At 43.5% G+C, this 21,239-nt stretch overlaps 1 protein-coding gene across 1 annotated transcript; it reads left to right on the top strand.

The window, feature by feature from the left end:
• Positions 1-17,076: 17,076 nt before the first annotated feature.
• On the top strand, positions 17,077-20,441 carry LOC113156037 (nucleoside diphosphate kinase B-like). Its single transcript, XM_026350849.1, has 5 exons — positions 17,077-17,184; positions 18,742-18,874; positions 19,478-19,579; positions 19,779-19,891; positions 19,984-20,441. The coding sequence occupies exons 2-5, from the start codon at positions 18,746-18,748 to the stop codon at positions 20,096-20,098; spliced, it is 459 nt and encodes a 152-aa protein (XP_026206634.1). The 5' UTR covers positions 17,077-17,184; positions 18,742-18,745; the 3' UTR covers positions 20,099-20,441.
• The last annotated feature ends 798 nt before the right edge of the window (positions 20,442-21,239 follow it).

Below are 21,239 nucleotides of genomic sequence, written 5' to 3'. Positions count from 1 at the left end.
TGACTCTCATTCTTTTCCATTGGCAGTCAGAGCAGCTCCTCTTCCTTCTTGTTCTCCTCTGCTTTTTTTTCCATCTTGTTTTCTTCACAGCTCATAGCACTTGTAGCTCCCCTCTACGTCTTTCTCTTCTCTGTTCTCGGGAGCTTTTCATTCACTCCAGGCACGGCTGCTGCTGCTGCAGCTGATGCTGGTCCCCTTTCTGCAGCTCCTTGCTACAGTGCAGAACATACCTTCCCACCGCCTTCACCAACCACGCTCCCACCAATCCAGCATTCAGCCTGCTTCTTCTCCACCTTTATCCCTGTATCCCCTCGCTAATCGAATTGGTCTCACTTTCTTTCACAACCAGTGTTTTACGTACAATGTGCTCATCTCCGTGCGCTTTCCTTTTCTCTCAAGCTGCATCTTTCTGCACTACATCTCTTGCTGGTACACTGTTTACACCCTGAAGGATTTCACTGAAGAAGTCTTTTGTGTATCATGCTTGCAGAGACATGGAAATGACAGGGAATTAGAACGGCAGCAAATGTTTAGATTTAGATTTTGCCTTTTCTAGTCGTAGTATTAAATATTACAGTTAGGGGTATGTTTGTTTCTACCCTCCTGTTTGCTGCAGGCTTATTCTTGCAGCACATAGGGCCTGACATAAATAGGGAAAGACATTGCCAAAGTTTTATTTTTGCTGTAAGTTTTCTCCTAATATCAGAAGGAGATTTTGTCTGCTCAGTGTTTTTTGCTTGTGATAAAGTGCATGCCCACCCTTTACTTCTCTCGGCTGCATCGCTCTCACCCTTGTTCTGACTTGGAGGGTAGCGTAACAGAGGCGAGAGGGGCCTGACCTGATTTTTCTTTCATTGCATTGTAATACCACCAAGTCCCAGTGAGCACTCTTCTGTATTACCATGTCATAACTTATTCATGACAGCCTCCAAACGCAACTCTCAACATCCTGACTCACACCCCAAAACTCTCCTACACACACACACACACACACACACACACATAAGCATACACATAGTGGTTGCCCAAGGGGTCAGGTTCACATGACATGACAGGTGTGTCATGCTTATTATATAGTACACACATACACACACACGCAGCTGGATTGGAGTTTTGGCTCCACACACACTTGTTGGACAAAGAAAAATCTTACTGGTTGAGATGGAACCCAGTGGGTGGAGCCTAAAAGAGCAGGTGAAGCGCCAGCAAAGCACAACAGGGCTCACAACATACTCATTTGAATTAAGAGCTACTGTATAGTGGTTTCATCTGAATGAATTTGTAGTTTAAATTCATTGTTGTAGTAAAATCAAATTCTCTCCCTCCTGACGGGGAGACTTTCCGACACGGTTCAGCTGCTCCGATCACGCATCACTGACTATGGACTATTAACGTTTACCCTTTTATGTTTTCTAACCAGTCTGCACTCAGTGTTTGTGAACGTTACTCCATGTGCCGGCGCATGTGAGAGGAGAGAAGGAGAGGATGAGTGAAGAGAGCACAGACAAACAGAACAAATCGAACCAAGCAGACCCAACTTTGTCTTCCTCGTCTTGTTTTTAACCTTATCAGGTTTTTCTAGCTGCTGCAGTGCCCCCTAGTGAGGAGAAAATGCAGCAACATGAATGTCACAGAACAAAATATGAGTTTAGGGTTTGATACTGGAGTTAAAACTCCAGTGGTTCCCATTAGTGTCAGTAAGAGATGATGGTGGCGGTGGTGAAAATACACTATTACGAAGACGTTGATTTGAAAATGATGCGTGAGGCAGTGGTGATGGTGTACGTGTAGAAAACAGGTGAGTAGATGAAAGATGATCATCATAAAATGGATGCAGATGAAGGATGGTGAACAATGATAACAGTGACGAAGACGGATGACAATGATTGATGATGACGACGAAGAAACAATGAAGAGCGATCGCAAAAATTACAAGTATGAAGTTGATGCTGTAGACAACAGATGATGATGACGCATGGTGATGATGCATTACAACAATGTTAAAGATACGCGGTGATGACGATGACTGATAATAGTGGCAACAGTGATGATAAAAAGGATGATGATGATGATGGTAAAGTGTTGAGATGCTAAAAATGTGATTATTATGAGTGATGATGATTATCACAATAATAACAATAGTAAATGGTCATAATGATAATGGCTCTGATGTTGATGAAGATGATGAGAATCGTATGAGGAAGAAGACAACTGATGGTGATGGATGGACATTTTATCATTTTATAATGAAGGCAACTGTGATTATGATGATGATGCAGTGAGAATAACATTTATAATAATAATACTTATAATAATAATTGAAGGAAGCTGGCTTGATTTGGCTTGGTGGGACTGCTGAGCTGTCCTTTGTATGGTAGGACGTACCATACGTAGCATGTAGTCATAGTCCAGGTGAAAACACTGACGCTGATTCTGTGAAAAGCTGTTTTAGCTATATTTAGATGTATTCAAACATACATTTCTGCACATGAATCAGCTTTAAAAATGACAGGATATTCCTTATTGCAGCGTACGGCAAATCTGTATGATCAATTACTGTACGATGACTGCTTCCCAAAAGAAGAAAGCATACACTGTATCCCAGATAACACTGTGCTGAAAAGCTATAAGCTATAGAAGAATTCAAATGTATTTAAATAAAAATGGGTCAGTGACTTTTTAGTATAACCAATAAAAAAGGGCGAATTTTCTATTTACAGTCAGAAGCTGTGCATATGCTGCTAGTTTTGCTCTGTTTGCGTTCCCCCAGGGAGCTCACTTTTATCCCGTATCTTCCTCGCGCTGATAAAACTAATAATAGTTTAACTTCTCTTCCTCCTTCTAAACAATTTATGACTGCAATGATTATTTCACAACAACAGCGGCCCTTGAAAGCCAGTCAACAACCAAGAGGGATTGTTATGAAATCTATTTGCAGAAGTGTCAGCGCGCATTAGCTTTATGATTTTACAGTGAGCACTGGAGTAGGAGTCATTTTAGAGCACCGGTTCAGGCTTTTCGCTGTAAACATATAGAGTTTGAACATGAAGATGGATTTTCTCATCAGGGACTGTTGGGCTTTCGCACTCCTCTAGTGTTTCACAGCTAAAATCTGAGGCACAGTAACGTCGACCAGCTGGCAGACTGGTATAATTACTGAGTGACCCGGCCTTGGAGTCAGCTGAGGTGGACTGGTGCCCGCAACCTTGCAAGTAAAATGTCCACAATCTGTACCAGAACAAGTTGGACTGGAATAAGCTGACCTTTAATAACATTTGGAGGGAAAATGTCAAGAACAAAATGAAAGGACATAAGATATAAACATAAACCATCCACCTGTGTCTGTAGCTTCACTCAGTCTGTGTCTCTGTGTATTTTTAGATTTATTCATTAGAATGATTCCTCTGTCTTTATTTGTGACTCCAGAATATGAATGAGTGCATAAATCAGATCGTTTTCACCATGCCACAGCGTTTTGTTTACTACTTACACCTAGAAAAGTAAGCCATTTTGAATCTGAGGAAAGGGGAGGACATTGAACGTAGCACGTAGAGAAACAATTTGGCATGGCCTGAAAAAGAAAGAAACCACTGGTGTACCGAGCAACATGCAGAGAACAGGCCAGCCTAGGAACACGCCAACAGCTGATGACAGAAGCATTGTAAGAAAACCCAACTGCAACAGAAGAAGACCTCATCGAGCAGAAATACAGAGGCCGTACCACGAGCTGAAAACCTCTCATCAGCAAAGAAGAGAGAAGAGGCGCAACAAAATGTCATGGCTGATTATTATATGGATCAACATTAACCTTGATCAAAGTGCTGTAAAGGCCAAATGTTGGAGGAATAAATGATCTGCTCCTGATCCAAACCACACAAGCTGTCAAACATGGTTAATGTAGTTTCATGACTTGGCTTCGCATGCATATAAGTCATGATGGCAGGAGCAAAATGAACTCCAGGGTTTACAGAAACATTGTGTCTACTGATGTATAGAGAAATGCATCTGAACTGATCGTGAGGGACTTCGTCAAGCAGACGAAACAAAATGCAACATAAGACACTGAAGATGAATTTAAGCCGATGAAAAAAGGAGAACCCCTCCCACGGCAAACAATATGTTGTTTTATGTATCTTCATCTAAATATCTGAAAATAAAACCTGCTACATACAGTGCTGTACGCCTGCTGTTCCTCCTGCAGGTTCTTGATCTGGCCAGCTAATTCTGTTCTTCTTCATCAGGGAACGAACTCCTCTGTTCTCCACCGCCGTTGTTTTCTGGGCCTTTCTGGGACTTTTGATATTCTCGAGTTCAACGCTGTATCTTTTTCACACAAAGGAGGAGAAAATTACTGTAAGGACCGAGTCAGTCAGCCCACCAGAATGAAAATGAGCCGCATTCAGGTGAGGTGACTGACAAGGCAGACCTGGAGGTACAGCGGGAACAGAGGGGGCTTTTAGAGCCGTTTTTTTTTTCATTCCAACACATACTAATAGTAATTACACAAGATGGAACTCTTAAAGTACTGAGGCAGGAAACTCAGATCCCTTGTGTGAAGACTGTATTGTGTGATACTTGTGAGTCCGAGTCTAATGCACGTTTAAGCTGGACTCACAAAAATCCACTGCACACTAAATTATTGATTGTCTAGAAGTGTCACCTCACATGAACATGTGTGTGTGTGTGTGTGTGTGTGTGTGTGTGTGTGTGTGTGTGTGTGGAAAAAGAGGGCTGTGATTCTGAGCGGCACGCATTAACATGGAGAGAAAACAATGTTAAATCAGGATTTAAGAGAGGTCTTGTCTCGATTTGATCTTCTTCCTCTCTTCCCCCCTCTTCCTTTCTGCACCTGAGCTCATTCAAGGACAGACAACAACAAAAAAAAAAAAAAAAAAACACAGCACTCTAAATCTTCTCTCATGTCGTTTGCTTGGAGTTTAACACGATTCACACTCACACACTCCCTTTAGATAATGAAAGGAAAAAGGGCCGGTAAACATTTGGCTTGGCTTTGTTTTGGTCGCCTCCCACTGTATGAACATTTCCTTTTTACAAGTGTAAATAGGCTCCATTCAAAGAGCTGACAGACTGGTAAACAAATCGAGTCTGTGCATACCTCACCATTACCTATACACCTGATCATTCTAACAAGGATGCTCTCATTTTTAAAGTTCAGCCTCTCATAACTGCAACTGTTGCAACTGTTAATCATATGTTTCAGCCATTACACGCCAATAGGCAGGTCTATATGGATGAAAGAAAGCCTTCTGTGCCATAAGGAGCTCTAGCCAAACCAACACTGCCACCTGTTGTTCACCTCTTGCAAGTACCCCGATTGAGGACGGGCTTGCATGAAATGTGAATGATACAACAGTGTAGCACCTTCAATCAGTGAAGTTAAAGAACATTTCATAATGACAATTCATATTTTGAAGGCAGGTGCAGCCTCCAAACGCAACATAATGTCATTGTGCAGAGGGGGAGGGGGCTGTGGCAAGCAGCCATGCATGCAATAATATACATGGGGATGTATGTATGCAGGTTAGCAGCGGGTCAGCTACATGCAAACATCACACATTTGGGGTATGTGCAGGAATAACAAAGCAGCCTAGAAGGCAAATTAGCAAACAGCAGGGAGCCTCTCAGGTTTAACGTAATCATCTGAGGCAACCTCTCACTCTCTGGTTTCAAATGTGTGTGTGTGTGTGTGTGTGTGTGTACTTCTGTGTGTTGAAGCTTGTCAGGGTCAACCAAACACACGCTTGTTGAAGAATATTAGACAGCCAAACGACTGGAGGAAGTAAAACAAAAAAAGAAAAGATGGAGGAGGAGGAGGAGGAGGAGGAGGAGGAGGAGGAGAGAAAGTGCGAGCAGAGGCAGTCGAGCTCGCCAGGAATTATTGAGGAGCGTCTGTCAGTTTGCGCCTGCATCCTAAATAATGGATGAGATCCTCGGATGAGATAAAACCAAAATTCCACGCCGTTACAAGGACATGGACTGCTGTGAATACTAACTACTCTTGTGCGCTTTCATTTCGCGTACTGTGTGATCATGCAGCCCCCCCCCCCCCCCCTATCCGAGTGCCAGGAGCTCGTGGAGTTTGTGAGCATCATCACCTGCCTGGTAGAAGGGATCTCCTGGCCTCTAATGAGCTGGCTCCTGCTCCCGCTGTCACATAATAAGAAGATGCCTTCATTCTTCATACGTCTGGATTCTCATATGCACCATACTGTTATTCTATTCTCTCTTTTGAGTGGAAACCGCCTACGGCTTATTTATTTACACAGAGAATAGAAAATACACAGCAAGGAATACATGATGATACAGGGAAGAATGATTCTTCCCGGTGTTTTCATGGACGTGTAGCGGTGGGAACAAGCCAGAGTTTGGCAGCTGGGGGTTTCTGATTCCATCCCTGAATTCTCATCCATCAGTTAGGATACATACAGTATTAGGAGCATGGGTGGACAGGTTTAAAACATGTTTAATGGGGTTTTAGCTTTGTGTTCAGTCATACTGTTCATCCTGACTCATTCTTAAAGCCCTTTCTGTAAAAGTGATGCGAGGCAGCATGGGCACTCGTTGTTCTAATGTCTATGTAAAGATAATATCATGCTTAGGTTATTAAATCAAGTGGGTTTCCTCCAAAGTTAAAGTTGTTTTAGCATGAAATTCCCTCTGTATTTATCTACAGAGGGAATACAGCAGGATGACAGGTTGAGTGATGCTGTGATGTCAACACACTGTCCTGTGAAGAGCGATACAGGAGGAGTGGAGGGCAAAGCAGACAAACCCAGCACACATTCGTTATCACCGTGTGAGCAGACGACATGTACTGCGCAGACAGTTGAAGAGTTTGATAGCCATTCACACCTCGACATGTGACCCTAGTGACGAACATGATGGACAAGTTCCACACAGGCCGCAGCAGAACTTCATATATTCTACTGCTACGTTTTTTTAGTGTGACGCTCACGGTCACTCATCATCCTGCTGCATGGCAGCGTCCCAGCCAAGCAGTTTCGGTTTTAGGTGGAGTTGAACAGTGGCCAAATAGTTTGTAATCATAATTAAGTTGTGATTTCTGTTGTGTGCTTCGTGATCATACGGAAATCCCACCTCCGAGCGTTCAGGGCGCCACACGCTGACTGCATAATCAGCTGCTGTCTCACTAAATCACACAGCGAACGCTGCGTTCTCAACACATCTGCGCCTCGGTGTCTCCGCAGCCTACTCTCATTTCTCTGTCTGCTTCCGCAGCGGAAACACCTTGAGCAGGAGGGCATTGTGGGAATGGTGCCAGCAGACTGCAGGTTTCAGCAGCAGCATGGAGACGGTGCAGACTGACAAGCCAGAGCATCAAAGGCCTGTGAAATCTCTATTATCCCAGCCGCTTTTTCTTGTAAGGGTTGTGGGCGCACATATGTATTTTTTTACTTTAACTAGCAAATGTTAAAACATTCCCATGTTTCAAACTGTCAACCTAAAAGAATTGGTACCAAGCGACAGCAGTGACAGCATCCCAGCGGGAGGTCGTCAGCCCCCCTGCGCAGCATTGGCCCCTCTGAGAGTGTGTGTTCCCACCTCCCAAAGACAACCAGGTGCCGGAGGATCCATTCAGCCATTCTGAAGACGTGTCCAAGTTGGCCGTATCAATCATTACCTCGTCTCGTTTCCGTGCACACTCAGAGCACGACAGCTCTCGCTATCTACAACCCAACCATCAGCGCCCGGCCCAGACAGATGGCTCTTTCTCACCGCACCTATCTCCACTGCTATCTATCATTTTTCTAACAGGCTCCATCACAACCCAAACACAAAACATCCCTCACGTACATTTTTTCTTTTCCACAGCCTGGGTTATCTCAGTCATGAGCTCCATTCTGCAGCACATTAGGAGACATATCAGATGAACACAAATAAAAAAAAATAAAAATCTCTCACAGTCACTGATATTTGTCCAAGAAGGGTGCCCGGTGTGATGTTTCTATCTAACGAGGCTGGAAGTGGAGATGCTGACAGGTTGAGATACTGCAAAGCAGTCGAGACGAGAAAGGCCCACAGAGAGAAAGAGAGAAGGGGAAACACAAGGTCTGTCTGCAGCAAAAGGACCTTTACAGTGTGTCCAAGCAGCGTGGAGTATCATTTGGTGGAACTTCTGCAAGGACAGGAGGTGTTTGACTCCTTGTTGTATTCGATATCACACAGGAAGTGGAGCTGGTGCAGATGCTGAATGTAATACCGAACGAGAGACACAAATTCACCGAAGGGGGGAGCAGGTTGAGCTGACCACAAGCACACGCGCAGCGTAAAAACCTGCACAGTCGCATCAGGTGTTGAGGATGAACAAAACATGCGAGTGAGGCATGGCTTCCTGTCTAAGGAACATCTGTAGCAGCGATACAAGTTCCACGCAGGTGTCCACGTCCCCTGGTGAGGTTCTGACCCCAGAAGAACAGGTGGCTTCCTCCTTCCCTTGGTCGTCTGACAAACCTGCCACTGTGCTTTAACACCTCATCATTCCTGCTGTTGTTCGTGTCACCTGGTTCCACATATATTAAAACATGCGACAGGCTTAGTATGGTTTTCCTGTCCGTTAACAACTTTTAACAGGCTTTTCTTCTGGTCTTCTTGTGCAGCAGACCAAGTTAAACGCCACTAGCAGAGAAATACAGTGACCTAGTCTCCTCTCCTTGTGCCCACTACAATACCTCAGAGTGTCCCGGATCAGTCACCCTCGGTGGCCAGGGGCAGGGTGGGGCACCATCCTGACAGCTCTCCTCTGTTCAACCACTGTGAAGTTACTGGAAATGTTTCAGTTAGGAAGCTAAATTGATGTATCAGTGTTGTGACTGGATACGTCTGAACATGTATAATCTTCTCTGCAGGTTGCACCTACATATTATCAATGAACTATAATAATACTGTTTAATCCAACTGATAAGTGTTACATGGGCCATGATGAAGTCACCTCCACGAATGAAGCATCAATGCGGCTCATGCTGTTGTGATTAGTTAACGTTTCACTTCGAACGGCGTGACGTCGACGCCGCTGTGATGCAGATGTGTGAGCAGCACAGTGAACGACTCCTGTTGGAACCGTCCTACCCTGTGAGCTGAACGCACCGCAGGAGTGCACACGTCTCGCGCCCTCTCGTCCCCTCATTGTTGTCTCTCTGACAAGGCAGCTAGCAAACTGCCCAGCCTTCCCCACGTTACAGGTGCCACCTAACATCTTAAGTGCTTACAAGAAGACAGTGAGAAGCTGTCGTACAGCTGTGTATAAAAAGCTTAACAGCCTCATTCTACTACCTACTGTACTAAACTCTCCATCCACCCTTTGGCCTCGAATCCATGGGAACTGCTACCACGGCGATAGCTATTAGTGCCCAGTGCAGAGCCCCGTGGTGTGCCGGGGGCTGGTAATGGCCCACTTTGAGGCTCGCTGGAAGCTTGTCAGAGGTACCTAATGAAGACAAAGGCACGGTTTGTAGAGTGGAGAAGCACAGGTGAGGAGGGGCTAATGCTCTGTTAATGGAAACCTCTGCTGTCCTTGACAAATCGTGTTGGAGAGCCGGAGCTCGCACAGTGGGCATGTTAGTGCACGGATGCATATGCACACACTTTAAGTACAATATGTAGTACGTATAATTTAGATCAGGCTCCCGCGTTTTAGCTTTCAGGATAATAGCTGTGAATGCGTCCTGCTACGATCTGCAGAAGACAGTGCACAGTTTCATTTTACCAGTTTTATTTTTACAAATGCAGAATTGACTCACGTAACCATTAAAACGTTTATTTCTGTTAGGAATCGTTGTCTGCTCTGCGTGGGAAATTAAAGGCTCACAAATGGATTTCTCCTCCTGGGTTTATGAATCGAGGACAGCGCCAGGTAAACTGGTATCGAGGGATGTGCAAAAGAAAAATGAGCGGCTGTTTATAGTCATACAAGTGGCAAACTGAGAGCGAATTAAAACCCAGGGCCTTCGTTTCTCACTCTTTCCTGACACTCACGGATACAGGTACAGTACGTCTGTATGAAACCTTAAATCTCCAAGAATGATTCAATTAGGAAAGTAAGAGCAGCCACATGGCTCGAATTAAGCTTGTCTAGTAGTGTATGAAGGTAAAGCTCTGCTAAAGCCCTGTGCATTTGCCCACAAGTTGAGCCAAACTTCTGCAGAGCCAGAGAACAGTGGAGATTAGGGCCAAGAAGCCAAGGGCCAAATGTCTAAATACTACGGCGATGCAGCGACAAGGCTGTATCACAGTGTCTTTCATTCTTCTTTCTCCTTCTTTACACATGGCTGTGTTTGGTACGCTGAAGAGTGTTCGGGGTATCGTGTGAGTGGGAGGCAGAATAGGTGGGATGGGGGCTTGCTGCCAGTCATCCCATCCTGCAAGAGCACATGAGAGGCAGGGAGGAGGAGGCTCTCATTGCAACCTTAGCAAGGCTCGAGCTGCAGCCTCTGCTGCAGGATGATGACTCTGTCCAACAATGATTGAGGCAGCGAATGGCTGAAAGCTTCTCGTCGCTGGTGCCTTTTCTGCCTGACACATGAGGAAGGAAACAGGCTTAGCTCTGGGGGCCTGCAGCCAGACTGCCCCCTTGTGGTGGAGGTTGGGAATCACAACATTAAAAGTTCATCACTTCATGTTGATGTGTTTTACTGTTAGCTGTGATGGAGTGTATTAAGTCTAACTAGGATTTTTCAGTCAATAATATGAAGTTACTTAAAGTATTTTGGTTATTACTGGAGACAAAAACAGAATAACTGTGTATTGTGATAGATGATGATGATAATGAAACTTTGTTAAAACAATTAACTACAGATGTTTTACTTTTTAAAACCACATTATACTAATACCTTGGCTGATGGTACAGTCTTGTGTTGCCTTGATTATGTGCACAGTGTGTATACAGGAGGCAGTGAGCGAGGTTTGAGTATATTGGAGTAAAAGGGCTATCTGAGCTGAAATTACAGCTGGTAAATTGCCTCTCTTTATTGTAACAGGGCTGTAAGCTGCTTTAGAGGAAGGAAGCTGTTATAATTTTGGCCTGTGTGTAATGTGTAATAGAAAATGGATTTAAGGTTTTCTTTACTCGCCTTTGTATTGGAAACTACTGTAAATGAGGTTTTTTTTTAATTAAAGAAATCATTCACTATGACTCAAATGGTCTTTTTGAGAAAGACCTTCAAACGGATACATAAGCTAAGTGAAAAGAGAACTGTTAGATTATTACTTCTATATCATATGAACAGAATCACTGTCCTCAAATTGGTCTAAAAGGCTCAAGTTAGAATTGAAAGTAGAAAAAGAATGTTAAAGAAAAGAGCAGAAGCCACTATGTTCTGGCAGTAAGTAATATTTCAAACCAATGTTCCCCAGTCACTACTAGCTGTCTTTAATTGAACACCATAGCACACCTTATTAAGCAGCTTTACATGACTCTATTTGACAGTCTCTCTCATCAACACTTGGACTCTGTCAGTAGAAACACGGCAAAACTGTAACAATTAGTCATTATTATCAAAGCAGATTTTCATTTTAAGCAACCACAGGACAAACTGTCTCTAACAGTAGATGAACGCTTCTCCACTAACCTCCAGAGCAGCATCAGTGCTCTTTGTGTCGAACTCCACTGACCTGAACGTATAGACTGCATTATTTTAAATGATATTTTCCTCCCACATCACATCAGTTATGTCAGATCACTGTCTCATTAAATGTAAAGTGTCTCTAGCCTGTCTTTGTAGCCGTTGTGCAAACGTATTTAGAGCTGTGTCTCGACACATCAATCCATCAACTTTAATTACTGTTGGTGTGAGACTAGTAACACTGTCAAAGCTGGAATAAAAAATCTACCAGCTAAACTCACCAGTCCGAGGACATACAATGTCCACTTTGGAGAAAACTTTAATTAAGAAACCGCAGCTTTTTCAGTGTCTGAAAAATGATCGACCAGCATCTTACCTTTAATTACCGGTACCTGAAAAAGTCTTTGCTAGAGAAATTGTACAGAGAGTTATCCTTTTACATTTGTTTCTCTCATGAAGCTGTATAACTTAAAGTGATTCTTGAGTTACTCCAACTAGTTAGAAACAGAAAAACATCTCCCTCCCATCTGAAGTCGATTAAAAACAACTGTATGTGTTAGATACGTTGAGTATGTTTCTGTCAGTTCTGTGTATATCATGTACACGTGCTCCTACAGGTGTGTTTTAGCATTTAGAGAGGCCAGGTTATAGATAGATATCCAGGACCTGGTATGACCTACTTTAAAAAAAGGAAAAGACAAAGAAAAAACTATCATACAATCAATAAAAATAAATAAAACAAGAAAAAAAATATAAAGTGATATAATGTGGTTTTCAGTAGATCACTCTGAGAGTAGTGGTGATAAGAGTAACACATCGTCTCTAAACTGTTTATAGGCCAAGGGAACTGTGAGTCGATATTGCTCTGTGACTTAAAGAAACATAAGTTAAAGGGTAGATTGAGAGAAAACTTATATTATAAAGTTTGGAACTTCTACCGCATGTAACACTTAGTGCCCTTTGCAGTCCATAGTGTATGTGAGAAGACTACAGGAATAAATAACTGTGCAGCACTTTAAAGATAGCTCCAGAGCCGGGGGACACGGGGAGTTACCAGTAGAATAAAAGATAAAAAAAAAACACAATAAAAATATAAAAAATATTAGAAAAGACAAAAAAAAAATAGTTTTGCTTGTGGGAAGTAGTTATCAACGCTTTTTGAAACCTTTGCTTCTCTCATGATGACTCATTTTTTTGTTTGTTTGTTTACTATCTTAAGTAATAGTAGTGTCCATACACTGTAAAATATAACTTGTTGTCTCTGTTTTTTAGAATTGTTTTTACATTAGGTCAACAAATGCAGTTTGTGTTGTTCAGGAACTGTTAGTTCACATATCTAACATCTTTATTCATCTTTTTGAACCTGTCCATTCAGTGGAGTTCTGTCTCATCACTGTAACTGCACTTTGAATGATTTGACTTATGAAGAATAGCAAGAACAGCAAGAATAACATTGTGTCTTAACATTTCATTTCATTTTCAGCAATACAATGAGGGCCATATCTATTTATTTCTCAGTTTTTACATTAGAACAACTAAAAACACAAAAACAGTTTTTTTAGCTTCTTTCCTTACACAAAGACCATCAAAGTTCTTCAGACTATGAAAGGATCAACTTGACATCCAGATGAAGTCGGCAGATGCTGAGCCAGGTCCTCCCTGCTGGACTTCTGGACTCTCAAACAAGACACTTTGAGACGCTTCTTATCAGACTTTGAACCGTGATAAAGGTTGGTGTTGAATTTGGTTCCTGAACCTCCTGAACAGTTCATTTATTCACATTCATCATTTTAAGTTGAAACAAGTTATATTTCATAGAGCATGTGGACACATGTGGTTCAGCATTCTGCATCATAACAAGGGCCTTGCCCTTTTATAATCATACAACGCAACTTATGTAACAACAAAGTCAGAGGCAATGGACTGTGGCAGAACAGGCTCAACATAACTTTATTACACAAACACTGCATGTTATAATAATGCAGTGATTCTCAGCTGTGTAATAATCACCTCCTGGTCATGTAGAGGCTGCAGGCTTCATAAAAGGAAAAAACTAAATCAGACTTTTTTATTTGTGTTGGCAGTGTCATAGACAGATACCCACCTTCAGGTAGCGAGGACTCAGGTGAATGTTGGCTGCCTGCCTGCCTCCACCATGTTACCTGAATTCACTCATTTGTGTTTTTTACTTAGCAATTTGTGGCGATAAATAACCTGGATACCTACAAGAAGTTTGTCTCAACATCATTTTACATTCAAAGCAATTCTGAAGAACAGGCTGTGAAATCTGTGTAGAAAAGAAAAGTAATGCCTCATTAAAACACTACACACTATTGTCTGAACCAAATGCTCAGTTGCCTGAACCCACTGATTGAATCAATCACTCTTTTGGCAAAATCATAAGCACTTTTCACCTGTTTAGACACAACTTGCCAACACATTTTCATTGTGATGCACCTGTGCTGCATAATGGTGAGCACAGGTGACAAAAGTCAAACACCATTAAAGCACAGGTGTCACCACCTGAACACAACAACTCAAAACTGATCACACTTGTGGCTAATGATGTGAGGGAACATATACAGTTAGCCAGTTCAGAGAGCACTGGTTTGTCAGACCTTACAATGGATAGAAATCTGAGAGGAAGAGTTCGTGTGAGAGGAGGTCGAGGTGGTCAAGGTGGTCAGCACAGAACAGTAATATCTATCATCCCATCTATGTTGTTGTTTGGGACAATGTGAGTTTTCACAGAGCCCCCCCAGGTTAGAGAGTGGTTCAATATGAACCAAGGTTTATCAATCTTTGCCTTCCACCGTACTCCCCTTTCCTAAACCCCATTGAGGAATTGTTCTCCTCATGGCGGTGGAAGGTATATGAACGCCAACCTTACACCAGGGTAAATCTCCTGCACGCCATGGAACTTGCCTGTGGTGACATAGGTGTGGAGGCATGCCAAGCCTGGATACGGCATGCCAGGGGTTTCTTCCCCCGTTGCCTGTGCTATGTGTAAATGCACACGATTTCTTTAGTTTTGCAACATGCATTTAGCCTACAGTGAACAATAAACTTTTATTTCTCCAGCTTCATGTCCTGAGCATTGTGTTTTATATTTTTCTACATAGTGACCAGTTGTATTTTTAATTTTGATTGACTTGGGGCACGATTTGACAACATAGTTCAGTTTTGAGTACAGATTGAACTGTTTTGAGGTGACAGTTTGGTTTTGCAAGAAGAGTCTGAGGTTTTGTGACTGTAGCTTGAAACGTTGATTTTGTGTTCACAGTTTAGAGAAAAGGAGAGCAGCTTTCAAGAAATGTGTCTTAGCAATCGAGAAAAACTGTAATCTGGATACCTGTAAGAAGTTGGTCTCAATATAATTTTACATTCAAAGCAATTCTGAAAAACAGGCTGTGAAATCTGTGTAGAAAAGAAAAGTAATGCCTCATTATTATTAAATAATTTACTGTTTTACGTTTCCTGCCATGTGCACTGTCCTCTGTGTTAAGGGCATGAAAGAGCACATGGCACAAAAACTGAGATGATGCCAGGTAGGTAATGCCTGTGAGCCCCAGGAGGTCTTTATAGTAAGACAGCAGCACAGCATTCCCCAACTATACACACACATACAGTGCACTAACAAGCTTTCTGGAGAGGTGTGAACAGCACTAAACTGCCAATAGTATCATCCCCCTGGATAGCTCAGGGAGAGAGAGAGAGAGAGAGAGAGAGAGAGAGAGAGAGACAGAGGGGGAGGCCGTAAAAGGAGAAGAGAACAGTTTAATCCTGGCCTTAAACCCTGGAAAAAATAGTACTGGGAGTAGAACGCAGGAGATTAGGCCAGGGGATTAACTTTCCATTTGTTTTCTAAGAGCATCCGCCGCTGGAGGTGGAGGAGAGGAGAGGAGAGGAGAGGAGAGGAGAGGAGAGGAGAGGAGAGGAGAGGAGAGGAGAGGAGAAGAGAGATAGAAAATAAACAACTACAGAGAAGATCAGAGGACACAGCAAAACATCTTAACAGCAGAAACCAAAGCAAAAGAAAAGGGGATAGGAAAGGAACAAGAGGAGATGAGAAAGGAGATATGAAACTTCTGTGAAATATAGACGAGTGGGTGTGTTTAATGCTATTGTGGGGATGGATGGAGGAGGAGTGTGCATATATTACTGCAGGCATCAATGGAACAATGTGGCTTTAACTGACTTTCCCACCTCGCGACTGTGGCTGCGTGCATGGTGCTATATATCTCACTTAAGCTTAGGCTTCGTGGAACTTAACATTTCATCTTCTGCCCGTCTAATAATCACGGTTCATGTGAGGCAGCAGAGGCCGTACGTTTGGAAGACACACCAACCCGGGCCTCGCTCACACTGCCGCCGCAGCCTCGGCCTCATTAAAATCGATGGCAGGCAGCCAGCGGAGCACAGGGTGAAAACATAATGTTTCAAAGTGGATTCAGTCTCAGAGGGAGATTTGGTATGGGCTGACATACCTAATATTTTATACGGCTAAGATGTCAAGCTCAGAAAAACTCCATTAATCTACACTGGGAGAAGTGTGCGAAGAGGGAACCCTGGTGCTTTAGATAAGAGATACACTTCTTGATGGCATCAATATCGCAGGCTGTAGTAATGTGATGCCAAGTGAGTTTAAAAACGAGCTTCTATCTCATACTACAAAAAGCCATCAGCTGCAGATTGAACCCTATGATTTCTCTTTAAAACCTCATTTTGTAGGTTACAGTCCCAAAGACGTGGGACACACTGCACACTGCGCCTGTGTGTCGCAGCAATTGTGAAGGTTTGTGAGCCAATGGAAAGACGACTACAGTCCCCAATGTGATGTATTCTGTCACTCGCAACCCAGACTGTAGACTGAAAACATTTAGGTTTGACTCCGAAAGATGAATATGAGACAAAAGATCAACAGACACAGCTTAAAAGGAAAAAAAGCTTTTGTTTGAACCCGCGTGTTCATTTTTATTTTCATATAAAAATCAGCAATAAGGGAATCCTCCCACTGGCTCCCATCACTTACTAATTCATCAGTTTAGCAGTTCCTCTATCTCCCTCTTAAACAACCTCATCACTCCTCCAAAATAAAAGGCAAAAGAAAAGGCATTTAAAAAAAAAAATCATCAGTCATCAGAGGAGCTAGGGGAAACCTCAATAAGGTTGAGACACACCCATTAGTCTTGTGTCAGTGAAAAAATATGAGAAATATATTTTGAAAAGCAAAACGTGTGCATGCAAATATGGATGAAGGAATAAAAAAAAATAAATAGCAAGCACTATTTTCATATGACTTTTTTTTGTTTTGTTCTTTCTTTTTTCTGTCCCTTTTTTCATTTTCCAGTTCAAGTTTGGTTTCAAAGCCACATTTTAAAGTGAGAGATGCTCCTAGAGGGGACGTGCTCCTGAATCCACGAACTCCATGAACCCACAAACCGCTTCTTGACTTTTGGCCCCCGTGACTCGCCGTCCGACGGTTTCCGCCTTCGCGCATAAAAAGCGGCTGCGCACGCTCCGTAGCTCTTCTCCCGCGTTAACCGGAGCTAGTGCCGCTTCTCTCTGGACCGTCACCGTCAAGGTAACGTGAGCAGCTGTGCACGAATTAACGTTTCTCTCTATTATTCCCTTCTTTTTTTTTTTTTTTACACGGCTTGTGGCGGGTTTTGGTGTCGGCCAGTGGAACTTGAGGCAACATATGTCGGTGTTCGCACAGTTGTACCTGTATCTGCTACTTTTTATTTCTCTACTACGCTAATGAGTGTTACATAGACCGTGGCCGCCATTGTTTTGTGCGGACGTGCGCCGGTGAAGGCGTTTCCGCGCCGCTCCCTCCGCTCAGTGTGCGTTTCCCGCAGCGGCCCCGACAAAGAGACCATGTGGCCCCGGGGCTCGGTGTAGGCCCGGGCCTGCTGCTGGCGGCAGAACTGCTCTCTGTGGTGAAACTACCGGTTATGAGGCGTCTTCCTGAACGGAGCTGAGCGTGTCGAGTGCTTCCTCTGCTGTCAGCTGCAGCCGCCGGTCGAGCCGTCTCCTTCGGGGAGCGGCTGGTGCTGAAGTCCGGTGGCGTGGTGCTCGTACGTCGCCCACGTGTCGCTGAACGTCTTTTCAAAGAGCTGTTAAAGCTGCAGCGGGGACGATCTGCAACGCAGCTGCAGCTGCAGCTCAGCTACGACCACTCCGCCAAACCCCATTGATAAAAGACGAACTTTTACCTGGACCTCGTCGCACTGTTGTAGGACGGTTCGAGCCACTGTCATAAGGACTGGACTGGCTCTGTTCGCAGGAGCTGCAGGGGAAATGGCAGATAATAGGAAATCAGTGCTGTCTGAAATTCATGTCTAGACAGCCCGTGTGTGGCTTCGTCTATTTAGAGTGTATTGAATAATTCCTTGATGAACATGGGCCCACACAGGTCATTTCATTATCCCTAGTTACTGTCATCAAAACAAAGACATCAGGATGTAGATGAACCCAAACATGGTGACTAATATTTGTAGTGTAATGATGGGTTTCTATCTGAGGCTAATGGTGCTCAGAGCTGCACAGAAATCATTATCAGTTGTAGCTTGTGAAACAAAGGTTTGCTTACCATGCATGTCTTTTCTGAATGTCCTTGCACTGACATTTCTTCAGTTAATTATTGCTTGCGACTAACAAGTCATTCATAAGTGTACAAGTGTTTGGTAAATTTCATTACCTCAGCATATCTCAACTACCTTTTAATCTGACTTGATAACAGGAAGAACAGCTTCACATTAAAGCAGCAGTAGTGACTTAATTAGGTTGATTTTTAGTTAATAGTCTTTAGTTATTAAATTGTACGACTTGCTACAATCAGGCTGTGCACACTCATGGTAACTGTAACACCTCTCTGCTCAGTGGCCTATAGAAACAGTCGAGGATAAAGCTCTTTACTCTGTGGGTGAGCAAGTTTGTGATCACTTTAAGAGCCACACTAAACTCAACTGCGTCGTGTATGCGCCGGCTGTGCAATGGGGTCGGGAGCCTCAGCGGCCGGCCCCACCAACTCCTGTGACGGCTGCATCAGCTGTAGGAGTAACGCTTCAGGCTTGCCCTTCCTGCTGCACTTCACTAAATGTCTTCATTCCTTTTTCTTTTCCCACTGTGTTTTCAGAGTCATGGCTGATTTGAAGGAACGCACATTCATTGCCATCAAGCCTGATGGTGTGCAGAGGGGCATCGTTGGAGAGGTTATCAAAAGGTTTGAGGTCAAGGGCTTCAAACTGGTGGGCATGAAGATGCTTCATGTAAGTACAGTTGATTTGATGAACTTGCTTATGTATCCTGCAACCAATCGGCCGTACATATGGCACATGAGCTGGTGAATGTACACAGTGAGAGTTAAGACATCCGCTGAACTGATTAGCCTACTTGTCTATTTCTGACTGATTAGCAGGTTTGCAGTCTCCTGATCCTCTAACATCTGATCTGCCATAATGTATCACTGCCTAACTTTAGCATGACATGTGCTTCACACACCTGCCTTGTGCAAAAAATGATGCAAAAATAACATGTCTGGATCTTGGTGCAAAATGCATCCCATTCTGCCACACTGAAGTAGGTTTAACCCTCAGATTAAATCCTGCTGTCAGTGATGCAGCAGGAAGCGAGGGCAAGGAGCCAAGTCCACTGTTGGCACCAGAGGAAGTGACTGACAGAGCTGCACATAATGTTTTCTGTTGGCCCTCTGCTTAAACATCACCAGAGCCCAAAATATCTTATTGTCTAGAGTCTGTATATTACTCTAGAGAGGTGCAGACTGTCGGGGTGAGGTACTAATTATTTTTACATGTCACCTGGGACGGTGTATAAATTGAAATTTTGTGACGTCCCCTCTCCCTGTGCTGCAGGCCTCTCAGGACCTCCTTCAGCAGCACTACGTGGACCTGAAGGACAGACCATTCTTTCCTACTCTGATCGCCTACATGAGCTCTGGTCCAGTGGTTGCCATGGTAAGAGACAAAACACAGAGATTGTTCCTGTTGAACTAGTGCTTAGTATTAGTGTCACTAGGTGATACTAGACATTACAGAGCCTAAAACCTGCTCTGCTGCCTGATTGTTGTGGAAACTAATGGTCTCAATTTGCCACTTGTGTATGTGCTTACAAAGTAGCGCATTCATGTCATCCCTCTGAACGTGTGTATTCCAGGTGTGGGAAGGCAAAGGTGTGGTGAAGACAGGCAGAGTGATGCTGGGTGAGACCAACCCTGCCGACTCCAAGCCCGGAACCATCAGAGGAGACTTCTGCATTGATGTTGGCAAGTGAGTGCAGTTCGACGGTAACTGATGAGCTGTTGGAGGATAAGATGAGTTTATATTGCCCTCTGCCTCACTGCCGTTTCCCTTTTTCACAGGAACATCATTCACGGCAGTGACTCCGTGGAAAGTGCCAACAAGGAGATTTCCCTGTGGTTCAAACCAGAAGAGCTGGTCAGCTACACTAGCTGTGCCTTTGACTGGCTCTACTGAGCTGGCTTGGCTCCTGCAGCGCTCCTCAACACGGGCTGGACACCACTTCAACTTATGCCTCTGATTTTCTGTCTCTGCCTGTAGCCTAGAGGGGGGACAAGAACTTGACAGATGTTCTGTCTCAGTCCTCACATCCCCTCCGGTCCTCTACTTCATCATCATACTGTACTAGGATCTGGTCTCGGTGCAGACCCAGGTCTGGTTCATACTCATTCCCAAGTTTATTCCCTTTAGAAACATTCCATTCCTGAAATGTCCACTTCATGAAGTGACACTTGTCTTTGACTGTCAGTTTTGTTAAAGGTGATCTGCTTTCCAATAAAACACACAACACCAACTGTCATTGGTCTCATTCCTCAGCACTAATGTTCAGTGATCTTGTGGCTGTGACAGCTCTAAGACATGATTTATATTATCAGAGCCCAGGCAGGATTAGCAGGGAGCCATAATCTCAGTTGAGCTGACATTAGTTGACAGATGGCAGATTTCTTTTATTCATTTTTATTTTTAGTTTGTCCTCTAACCATGAGAATGCCCACACGAGGCTGATGAGGAAATTGCATGTAACAAACACTAAAGCTGTCACCTGTCAGTTTTCAATTTGAGACTACCAGTCTACATGTAGCTATAAGAAAGAAGTGGGGAGCAATTTGGCAAACGATGCTCTGCTTTAGAGAGGTAGCATGAGCTGTGTTGCAGTTTGTACTATAGAAACCTTCCAGTGAACAACTAAAGCTTTTGTCCTTGGTCTTTAGTTCTAGTGTTCACATGTGCACTTAATGTTTAAAGACCAGGAACCATCTAAAAAGTGAACAAGACACAGTTAATGTCACCAAAAGGATGTGTTTAAAACTGCTCAGCAATTTTAGGAGATAACAATCCATCCACATCTTTAAGAGCCAAACAAGAGCATAAACTGCTATGATGGTGTAAAACAATTACATTTACTGTATAACTAAGTTACTTCTCTGGTTTACATTTTCAAATGACACGTGTAAAGTACAGCACAGTTTATGATTAGACTTCCAACATTTAGAGTAGTTGTGTGTAGAGGGATGGGTGCTGATTCGGAGTTATCAGCCACGTTACATTCAACTCATCACGTATGTGTCAAGATGTTGTTGCTAGAGAGAAACTCTCA

The sequence above is a fragment of the Anabas testudineus genome, chromosome 19 (genome assembly GCF_900324465.2).
Source record: "Anabas testudineus chromosome 19, fAnaTes1.2, whole genome shotgun sequence".
NCBI classification, from domain to species: domain Eukaryota; kingdom Metazoa; phylum Chordata; class Actinopteri; order Anabantiformes; family Anabantidae; genus Anabas; species Anabas testudineus.
This window is presented reverse-complemented; position numbering and strand designations above follow the sequence as displayed.

Coding starts and splice junctions, on each gene's coding strand:
- LOC113156037 (XM_026350849.1), top strand. CDS start 18,746: ATGGCTGATTTGAAGGAACGCACATTCATTGCCATCAAGCCTGATGGT. Junction 18,875..19,477: donor TGGGCATGAAGATGCTTCAT/GTAAGTACAGTT, acceptor CCTGTGCTGCAG/GCCTCTCAGGACCTCCTTCA. Junction 19,580..19,778: donor CTGGTCCAGTGGTTGCCATG/GTAAGAGACAAA, acceptor TGTGTATTCCAG/GTGTGGGAAGGCAAAGGTGT.